Here is a 9,754-nt window from a genome sequence, read left to right as displayed (position 1 = left end):
TTCCTTAATTATTTGGCTATGCAAGCAAATTTGGATCGAGGTTTATTTGCAAAATATTATTTGATTGCATCATATACATGATCTTCAATTAATCCTTTTATTTTTTTAATTATCCTTTTATTTTACATACATCACATCATAAAAAGTGATACAGTAATTATTTCAAATGATATTTCACATAATCTCCCGTCCAAAACACACTGATATAGTGTTTGGATAGCACAAATATCTTTGTTTGGATTGTAAGTTATTTGGAATATTTTTACTGTAGTACTTTTTGTGGTGTGATGTATGTGAGATAAAAAGGTAATTGGAAAAATAAAAAGGTGTATTGGAAATTGTAATGATGACGTAAGCAAATAAAATTGGGAAAATAATGCTCAATCCAAACAAACCTCGCTTGCATCATAAACACATTTTCCAACCCATCTTTTTATATTCCTAATTATCTTTTTATCTCACATACATCACATTACAAAAAGTGCTACAGTAATTATTCCAAATAATATTTCAAATAATACTCTATTCAAACATATAATATACAGAAATATATATATATATAACATATACATATAAATATATAATTATATATATGTTAAAGCATTATCAAAATTAAAACTCTTTTTTAAACTGCTAGTGTCTTCTTTATTTCTTGAAAAATATTACGAGGACAAGTCACCATTTGTATGTAATTAATTTACAAATTTAATCAATTTATTTACTTATTCCTTAAACTTTTTTTTTTTGGGTTACAGCTCCAAAACAATCACGAGTAAAAAAAAAAAAAAAAACTCAGAAAATGAAAAGCAAGGAAACTTCCCAGTGCCTGCTGGGTTACGGTACTAATACTTAAGCATATCGGGTGCATAAGGCATTCATGAACCAGATTGCTCTAATAATGGATAACATGTACATTTAATGACGTGGCGAACAAAAGGGGATTTAGTCTATTGATTAAAAATACACCGGATGTAGGAATACTTCTCCACCTCCATGAATTACCCTCTAACCGTCACTGCTCACTGCTCAGTCCCTTCCATCTACTTCAGCCAGACGCTCAGAACTTTTTCTTCACCTTCACGTTTTCTTCTCTCTTCTAATTTCCTACGAGTTTTTCCTCCAATCTTTGCTGCAATGGCGTCCTCCAACTCCGACGAAGGCCACGGCGGCGACTTCTACCTCGCCGCTCCGTACAGAGCCAGGTTTTCGCATTTTACTAACGATGTCCTTTCATTATTCTCTTTTCGTGCGCCAAAATTCCAAAATTATTCGCCTTAAGAGGTGGAAAAAAAAAGAAATGGAAAGGAACAGGAAAAATTAGTTAATTGTTTGGCTAGAACCTAGCATCAAGCGAAGCTAAGAGATTTTTGTTTTTCATCTTAGTTTTTGCTGTGGAAATTTCAACACTGCTGCTTCTTTGGTTTTTTTTTTTTTAGTAGTTTTTTTTTCTTTAACGTATTTTTTTTGTGAAACGAATATCGCGAAACAGAGAGGGGCTAATCACCAGGCGACAGGGAAATAATTCTGGTGAAATACAGCTGGAAATTAATGATTTAGAGCAAGGAGCCTTGGATTATGGAGTCACTGATCTTCGCGGTCAAGTTCTAAAACTGAGAAATGTACTATTTCGGTCTTTTTTCTCCTTTTAATTTTTAAGACCTAGTTAGTTGAGAAAAAACAGAATCAGTTTCTCTTTGCTGAATTTCGCATGCATATAGTATATCCATGCACAATATGTACTTGTATACTGTACTCTCTCTCTCTCTCTCTCTCTCTCGCACAAACACGCACTGGGTGCGGATTTTGTTAATAATAGGTTCAGATTCTTTTTCATCTAGTGATTAATATCTGAAATATTATTACGTATGCAAATTTGACATGGAATGCAATTTTTAACTTATTAATCCTTCATATTTGCCAAAAGTTTGGGCAATGATGAATTTGCCATGTAGGATTCAGAAGTGTTAAGTAGTAGCTATCTTTATAGTTTGCTATTTTCCCCTCTGATTGATACATAATGTTGCAGGTGTCATATGAGATCGAGGCTGAGGCAAAATATCATCATAACTTGGTCAAAGTGCTGGTATGCCATCCACTTTACATTGACTGTATTAAAAATTTACTTCCTGTTGTTTGGTTCTGGATTTTGTAGAATCAACAGTATTGGATGTTAATATGAATTTAATCAGGGATTAGTGACTGAATGTGGCATGGAGTATTGCTGTTTCAGTCTCTATGTGCTAGTAGCTATGGTACAGGATTATGTGTAAGTTTTGAGTGATTATGTTGTTGCACTTTTAGTCTTATTCGTGTTTGTGTCCATTGTTTTCTACAGATTGATAGTTGCAGTTTTAAGTCTTAAATATCACATCATTGTGAATTTGCTAAATTGTGTTGTAGCTTTTTACTCTGTTTTCTTGTATTTATGTTTGTCTACATATTTTTCTACATGTTATTACTGGGAAATTTCACTTTTACACTGCATGTCGTTTTGGAAGTGGATAGACTCTGTCCAAAGCTCTTGTCAGCATATCAGTTGTAGTTTTAGTGAAAATGGAGAATGTTTTAGCCATTATTTTTTATGGTATGGTTCTGTATGATGTGGTCTTTCAAAAGATCAATGGTTCTTGCTTCGATTATCATGTACTGCATGGTCTTCATACTTATTCACAATGGCCATAGTCATAGAAATTTTCAATAGCAAGAAATTTGCAGAGAAATTTAGCTAGATTTGCTTATGATGAATCACGAATTTGCATTCATTTGGGTAGAGGTTGAGCAATTAGTCACATTTGGCACACTTGAGATGTGATCTGGTTAAAGTATAATGAACTTGTGAAAAGCGATATGTACATAGGCTGCAGGTTTTTTCCCCCTTGGAAGCTTTGGGAGTAGAGTTTCTCGAGTTTAAACTTTCATAGCACATGATGACATTACCTACTGAGTTTTAGGTGTGACTTTGAGTACTCGTAGTCTGTTTAAGTCGTACTATTGTACTTGATGTATAGATACCACCATTCTATTCTATGAGTTAATCCAGTGATTCTATAGTAAAGTGAGTTTACCTTTTTATTTGGTGGAAAGTTGCGAAAAAATGAGTCATATTTCTATGCAAACTAGAGGCTATAGATAAATGATGCATCTCATATGGAGTTGTTGAGCAAAATGAGCTTAACATCACTTATTTTGTAATTGCTTGGATTTTGGAGCTATTTCTTTGTTAAAAGATTTCCTCCTATATCTGTGATGCATGATGCATACTGTATCTCTGTCTTTATTTCAGAAACAAAGAATAGAAAAATTAGATTGATGAAGGTGCTTTGTTATTTGTCAAATCTTTCTTTCTGTGATTGCTTGTTGACAATTTGCTATCGTATGGAATGGTCTTCATCTTCTAAAAGCACTTGTCTAACGTAGCGTACAGAACTAGAGACTATGGAGAAACTACATAACTTGTGGAACTCAATTTCAAGAAAAACAAGAGATATTGGTCTGTCAAGTGCTTGACACATTTTAATACAATTGTGCATGACGAAAGCTTTGTCTCAGTTTAGCCTTTCGGAATCATCATATGCTCAACTGTTTCTTGTTCTCTCTTAATTAGAGAAATGATTTTTCTACATTGAGCATGTGACAGTCATATTGTTGCATCTACTCTCAAGAGTACCAATCCAAGCCCTTTGCATCTTCTTGAAGAAATTCAGACAATTGTTGGATCAACTTTTCCAGAAGTTGGTGCATGCATACTAGTGTTGGACCTCCAAGTTTTCCAGAAGCCTTTTAGACTGACTCCTCCATTGCAATGGTTTTATGCTGTTGTTACTCATTATAAATTCCTTTTAACTAATAATTAATGACCTTGTAATTAACATTAGCCCTTTACTAACACCTGTGTTTGATGTGTTCATCTTTACTAATGTTGGCTCATCTCTCAGTCTAAGCTTTTACTTTTTCCTTTAACGTCTTAAAGGCATGACATAAATGCTTATATCGGACACTTGTTTTCTTGTCTGTAAACTCAGAAACTGCCACTAGTCAGAGCTCAGGCAGCCTTGAAGAATAACTCAAGGAGATTGAACCAGAGAATTGTCCGAGAAGGCTCAGATCATGTTAAGCATGTGATCCTTTTTGCAGTCGTTTGCATCTTTGTGCTGTATTTCTGGTCCAAGTTTTCAGGAATATGGAAATGAGCAATTCTGACAGCCCTGCTAGTTTTCTCTGACTGCCTGAAGGATATTCTAGACTTTGGAAACTAAACTATCGTTTTCTATGGCCTCCATAGTTCATCACTGGCTTACTGGAGGAGCATGTGAATAATTTTTACCGGACATACGACTTTCTCTCTCTTATGAGAGCAAAAACCATGTCAGCAGTGGCTGCAATTCTCCTTGTAGATGTATTGAGACCGCTTTTAGTTAGAAAATTGAGAACGTGAAGTGTTTTGATATGAAGATGTTTTCATGGTGATCTTTTCTCATGTTTGTTTTCGGATATCTGAAAGTACAAGCTATGTTGTTCTAGTGATTCTTGAATCCAATAAAAGACTGAAACTCCAACTTTTACCGGGCAAAACAAAGAGATCGAAAGTTGCTGGACTGTCGTTGACGAAACTACTGGTGGATGTGCCCATTGTCATCCTGTTTTTTTGATCTTTAGGAAACCATGTCATAAATCTTTTACTACTTTCTCGAATGATCAGAAAAAGATGAGCCCTGATATCTCATAATGATATACCATATCCATTTTATAAATGGGAAATTTTTTGAACCGTATTCAGGGAAAGAGTACTTTAGAAAGGTAACACATACTTAGAGCTTCGAAGACAAAAGGTTGGCAAACGTTAGTTATTCTGATTTGAAAGAAGAAATGCATTGACGTATTTATTCTAACTTAGACGACGAAATGCAATGGAGAGACGAAATAATGCATTGATGTATTTATTCTGACTCAGACCACGAAATTCAATGGAGTAATGATGAACCAAAGATCCAATTCCTCTTTGCAATGGGGTTTTCTTGCCATCTCTAGATCATTGGCCAATAGCACGCCTACTCTTATCACTTTTTGTTTATTTTATTTATTTTTTTTGGGAGAAAGAAAAAGTAAGGGATGAGAATTTTATTTGTGAAAAATGAAGACCTACAACATTTCTGATTTTACATTGTTATTATTATTATGTACTTACGTATCAAAATAAAGAGGTATGCATCATGTATTTGTTTCTATGTCAACACAATTTGACTCAATTAATAAGGACGAATCACTTTCTTATTAAAGATCGTGTGTTTGAATTTCATTTTTGATGTAAAACCTGTATTGATGGATAATTTGTACGAACCTTTATAAGTGACATATGGTTTCAAAAACATGTCATGACCCGTGATAGTAACTTGAATTGAATTCACCCAAAGTTTTGTTTATCAAAAAAAAAAAAAAGTATTTGTTTCTACAATCTTAAAAATCTACCGAAAAACCCTACAGATATGAAAACCGTTACAGCCATGGACTATGGAGCCCCATTGCCCCAACTCGTACATACATGAACATTAGGTAATCAAATCATGACATTAACTTTAAATTAGTGGCAGAGTTAAAACAAAAAAAAAAAAAAAAGAGTTAAAACGGAGTGCTAGATAAGAGTAATATCTCTGTTTGACAAAAAAAAAAAAGAAAAAAGAAAAGAGTAATATCTCTGAAATTGTTGATTAGCATGTGATCTTGAACCAGCTTTCGCCCGCCCTCAGGGGTCTCCGGTTATATACACGTCCAGTGCCCAAGGAAGCACTAAGCAAAATGCAAGAAATCCAACTCGTTCACTTGTTTTTGTTTTTTTTTAACTATCAAATCTCGAAACGCGTCAAAGCACTTCAAAAACCCAACACATACAAGGTGATGTAATCTGGAATGACTGGTGACAATTTAGCTGCTAATCCGGCGAGTGATGAAATGGGAAAAGAAAAATAGGAAAGAGATATAATTACCAATAAGTAGCAAATAATAATGGCCATCATATAGAGCTAACAACCTTCGTATAAATGGCCTAAATGCTGATCCCATTTCGCGCTCTTCTTTCCGAGCTGTCAAGACCCCATCAAACCCTTTTAAGAACCCAAATTTTGCATGCTTTTATAATCAAGACCCACCTGTCAAGAGACCCGTTTTATGCAACAAGGCTTGTGCGATTATATGCCATAAATAACGACCTGTGTTCAGCCCACCAACTGTTTGATGAAACTCCCCAAAGAAGCATTTTCCTGTGGAACTCCATTATTCGAGCTTATGCTAAAACCCACTTGTTTTCAGACGCATTTGCGTTGTTCAAGCGTATGCTTAGTTTGGAAACTAGCCCTGATAATTTCACCTTTGCGTGTATTCTGCGGGCGTGTTCTGAAAAAGCTGATATAAATGGATTGGAGATTGTGCATGGTCTAGGTGTTGTTTTAGGCTTTGGATTGGACTCGGTTTGTTGTAGTGCACTTGTCAGTGCTTATTCGAAATTAGGTCATCTTGATAAAGCAAGTAGAGTGTTCTATGGGATTCTTGAGCCAGATTTAGTGTTGTGGAACTCGATGATCTCGGGTTATGGATGTTGTGGGAATTGGGAGAAAGGGATGGAATTGTTCAGGAAGATGAGAGAACTGGGGAAATGCCCTGATAGCTATACGGTCGTTGGGTTGAGCATCGGTTTAACAGATCCTACTCTGCTCAGAATTGGAGAATCAGTTCATGGTTTTTGTGTCAAATGTAATTTTGGTTGGATTGGTCATGTGAATAGTGTGCTTGTGAATATGTATTCTAGGTTGAAGTGTATGGATTGGGCGTATAAACTTTTTAATAGTTTGTTACAACCTGACTTAGTTACATGGTCTGCCCTGATAACGGGTTTTTCTCAGGCAGAACAGCATAATTTGGCCTTGGATTTTTTCAGGAAAATGAACTTGGAAGGCAGAAAGCCTGATCATGTATTGATTTCTAGTGCATTGGCAGCTGCTGCTCAGACTGCAATTGTAAGGCCTGGGTGTGAGTTACATGGTTATGCTATTCGACATGGATGCCATTCAGAGGTCACGGTGTCATCTGCTCTAATTGACATGTATGCAAAGTGTGGATATTTGGGGTTGGGGATGAAGCTTTTCAAGTCTATGCCTAAAAAGAATATAGTTTCATACAACTCAATAATCGCCTGTCTTGGCTTGTATGGATTTGCAGCTGAGGCCTTTCAAATTTTTGAGGAGGTACTTTCAGAAGGCATCAGGCCAGATGAATCTACATTTGCTGCTCTACTTGGTGCATGCTGTCATTCTGGCCTCGTTGATACTGGTAGGGAATATTTCAGAAGAATGAGAGATGAATTTGGCATTTTGCCTAAGAATGAGCATTATGTTCACATGGTCAAGCTTATTGGAATGGCTGGAGAACTAACAGAGGCTTTTGAACTTGTCCAATCACTACAACAGCCGGCTGACTCCAGCATTTGGGGTGCACTTCTGTCATGCTGTAATGTTCATGAGAATTATGAATTGGCGGAGGTGGTTGCTGAGAATCTCTTTAAAAGTAAGCAAACAAAAAACAGTTACAAGGTTATGCTCTCTAACATCTATGCTAGTGATGGAAGATGGGATGATGTCCAAAAATTGAGGTTTGATGCAGAAGACCTTAGAGGGAAAATTCCTGGGATTGCTGGATTGATAGTGTGAAATTAGTGAAGTGTGAAACAGGTGCATGATTCAGTGCATCACGGCATCTTGGTTGAACCCTCTTCCATAAATTAGTAGCCAAGCAACTGGATCTGCATAGCTGACAAACATTTTAGGTGATAGAGCATACAAGAAAATCACTATCAGCCACTATAACATCCTGATTTTCAAAAATTGAAATGAATCTGATCTTCGGTTGCTCTTCTTTCAACAGGTTTTATTTTCTCTGATGATCAAGTCTAAGCTGCCAGCTAATTGGGATATGGTAAGATCCAGCAAGTTGTTGCGCTGAAAAAGACACTGATCACTCCCTTCACTCTTAATACCAGGCAGAATTTCAGTATGCATAGTTACAAGGATCAATAGCTATTACATCTAATCTCCATCTTCCCAGGATAACTAAACATCGACGGAGCTTCAAGTTACTAATGACTGGATAAGTCAAGGTGTTGAACAGCTATGTCCTCAAAGACAGGTTATTTTCACTTTCTTTGTACAAATCCATTATTGTTCATCTTGTCGTAATCAATACATAATGCTTGTTTTTTTTTCCTTGGCCCATCATGTTAGTCCAAGGCGATTTATAAGGTGGCTTCTTCTTGTAATAGGAGGAGGATTCAGTACGGCCCTGTTGGAATGCCCAACGAACCACATTTTAAAGATGTCTACAGAACTTAAGAACAAGTTCTTGAGGATTGGAAGAATTTGGTGGAAGATGTAACAAAGAAATTAGGGGGATAGGAATTAATCTTCTCTGTTATCTAAATTGGGACATGGTGTCTTATAAGTGTTGGTGCCAGTCAAATGGGAGTTGCAAAAGTAAATTGTAGCTGGAAATTGTAGATCCCCAGTTATTTGTACTGTTGTTTTCCTTGTTTTAGATTGAGAGTGGCTCTAGAAGATAGGGAGGAGCAGCATTTTGAGAGAAGCATAGAAGCTAGAGAGGTGCATCGTTATGTAATCTGAAAACTGAAGAAGATAATTGCGGTTGCAACTCAATACTCAATGGTCCAAGTTACTCGCAAGTCGCGCGATGCTAATTAGAAGGCATCAAATTTACTTACACATATACGTACATATACACACACATATATATACCTATATATATACATACACACACACATATATACATACATACACACACAATATATATAGATATATATTTCTGTATATGTATGCATATATATATATATATGTATATATATATGTACATATACGCACACACATATATATATATATACCTATATATATACATATATACGCACACACATACACACACAATATATGTATATATATATATATATATATATTTACACACATACACACATTCACAGTGCTTACAAAATTCTAGTTTTGTAGTAAGATTTCAACTTATCACTTCAGAAAAAGTAGTGCTACTAGAGGCTTGCGTATTTTGTGCTTGGGCCCTTTATAACTCATTTCTAATTTCAGGGTCAATATAAAAATTATATCCTATTTTGGTTCTAGTATATTCTAGAGCTTCATTAATATTAAAAAAAGTCCTTTTTAAGTAGGGTTTTGAAAATTTCTAATATTATCTAACACTTTTATCCAAGTGGGGGTATATTCTTGGATGATGTCCAGAAACCATCATATAAACTGAAAATCCCTGTCCAAGGGGTTTTTGTAAGACTTTTGTAAAATAATATGCTAAAGCATTAAATGATTTTATTTTTTGGGATACATTTTGTGCATTCCATAAGCTGTCTGTAAGGGTTTGGTGAAGTTCATTGAGTTGTCTTTTGCAGTATACCTGAAAATGAAGATCGGATCCTTTTGGATGTTTGTTGAGTTGCTTTTTTTTTTTTTTTTTTTTTGTCAATCGTCAACCCTACTTCTACTCCTACTCTATCTAGAGGGAAGATCCAACTAGGTCTATGAGGAGTCGATGGGGACAGAACCACCATCGGATCAGACAGGTGCGTGGTGCATATGTTTTTTTTAAGAACCACAATTGTGACAATTTAGTAGGAGGCAAGGTTCGAAACCTTGCCGAACCTTGCCTCCCACCCCACCAAAGGCTTGTTGAGTTTCAA

General features: G+C 35.7%; 2 protein-coding genes across 5 annotated transcripts; both read left to right on the top strand.

Moving 5' to 3' along the window:
* The first annotated feature begins 981 nt into the window (after window positions 1-981).
* Window positions 982-4,467, top strand: LOC113738720 (bet1-like protein At4g14600). The gene is made up of 4 exons (XM_027265969.2): window positions 982-1,202; window positions 1,490-1,619; window positions 2,027-2,083; window positions 4,023-4,467. The coding sequence occupies exons 1-4, from the start codon at window positions 994-996 to the stop codon at window positions 4,188-4,190; spliced, it is 564 nt and encodes a 187-aa protein (XP_027121770.2). The 5' UTR covers window positions 982-993; the 3' UTR covers window positions 4,191-4,467.
* A 1,187-nt stretch (window positions 4,468-5,654) lies between these two features.
* On the top strand, window positions 5,655-8,722 carry LOC113739459 (putative pentatricopeptide repeat-containing protein At1g64310). Of its 4 annotated transcripts, none has more exons than XM_027266677.2 (4): window positions 5,655-7,813; window positions 7,912-7,962; window positions 8,092-8,172; window positions 8,306-8,722. In XM_027266677.2, the coding sequence occupies exon 1, from the start codon at window positions 6,045-6,047 to the stop codon at window positions 7,695-7,697; it is 1,653 nt and encodes a 550-aa protein (XP_027122478.1). In that variant the 5' UTR covers window positions 5,655-6,044; the 3' UTR covers window positions 7,698-7,813; window positions 7,912-7,962; window positions 8,092-8,172; window positions 8,306-8,722. The 4 variants fall into 4 exon arrangements, with proteins under 4 accessions (XP_027122478.1, XP_027122477.1, XP_071902119.1 ...); XM_027266676.2 differs by having other exon boundaries at window positions 8,268-8,722; XM_072046018.1 differs by having other exon boundaries at window positions 7,912-8,172.
* Window positions 8,723-9,754: the final 1,032 nt, after the last annotated feature.

This window comes from Coffea arabica, chromosome 4c, assembly GCF_036785885.1.
Source record: "Coffea arabica cultivar ET-39 chromosome 4c, Coffea Arabica ET-39 HiFi, whole genome shotgun sequence".
Lineage (NCBI taxonomy): Eukaryota > Viridiplantae > Streptophyta > Magnoliopsida > Gentianales > Rubiaceae > Coffea > Coffea arabica.
The sequence above is the reverse complement of the archived record's forward strand: the minus strand, read 5'-3'. Positions and strand labels throughout refer to the sequence as shown.

What these genes read in the sequence shown, in the direction of transcription:
- LOC113739459 (XM_027266677.2), top strand. Translation starts at nt 6,045, where the DNA reads ATGCTGATCCCATTTCGCGCTCTTCTTTCCGAGCTGTCAAGACCCCAT.
- LOC113738720 (XM_027265969.2), top strand. Translation starts at nt 994, where the DNA reads ATGAATTACCCTCTAACCGTCACTGCTCACTGCTCAGTCCCTTCCATC. An exon ending in GCCGCTCCGTACAGAGCCAG is followed by an intron (nt 1,203 to 1,489) that starts GTTTTCGCATTT and finishes ATCGCGAAACAG; the next exon opens with AGAGGGGCTAATCACCAGGC. An exon ending in AAGTTCTAAAACTGAGAAAT is followed by an intron (nt 1,620 to 2,026) that starts GTACTATTTCGG and finishes ATAATGTTGCAG; the next exon opens with GTGTCATATGAGATCGAGGC.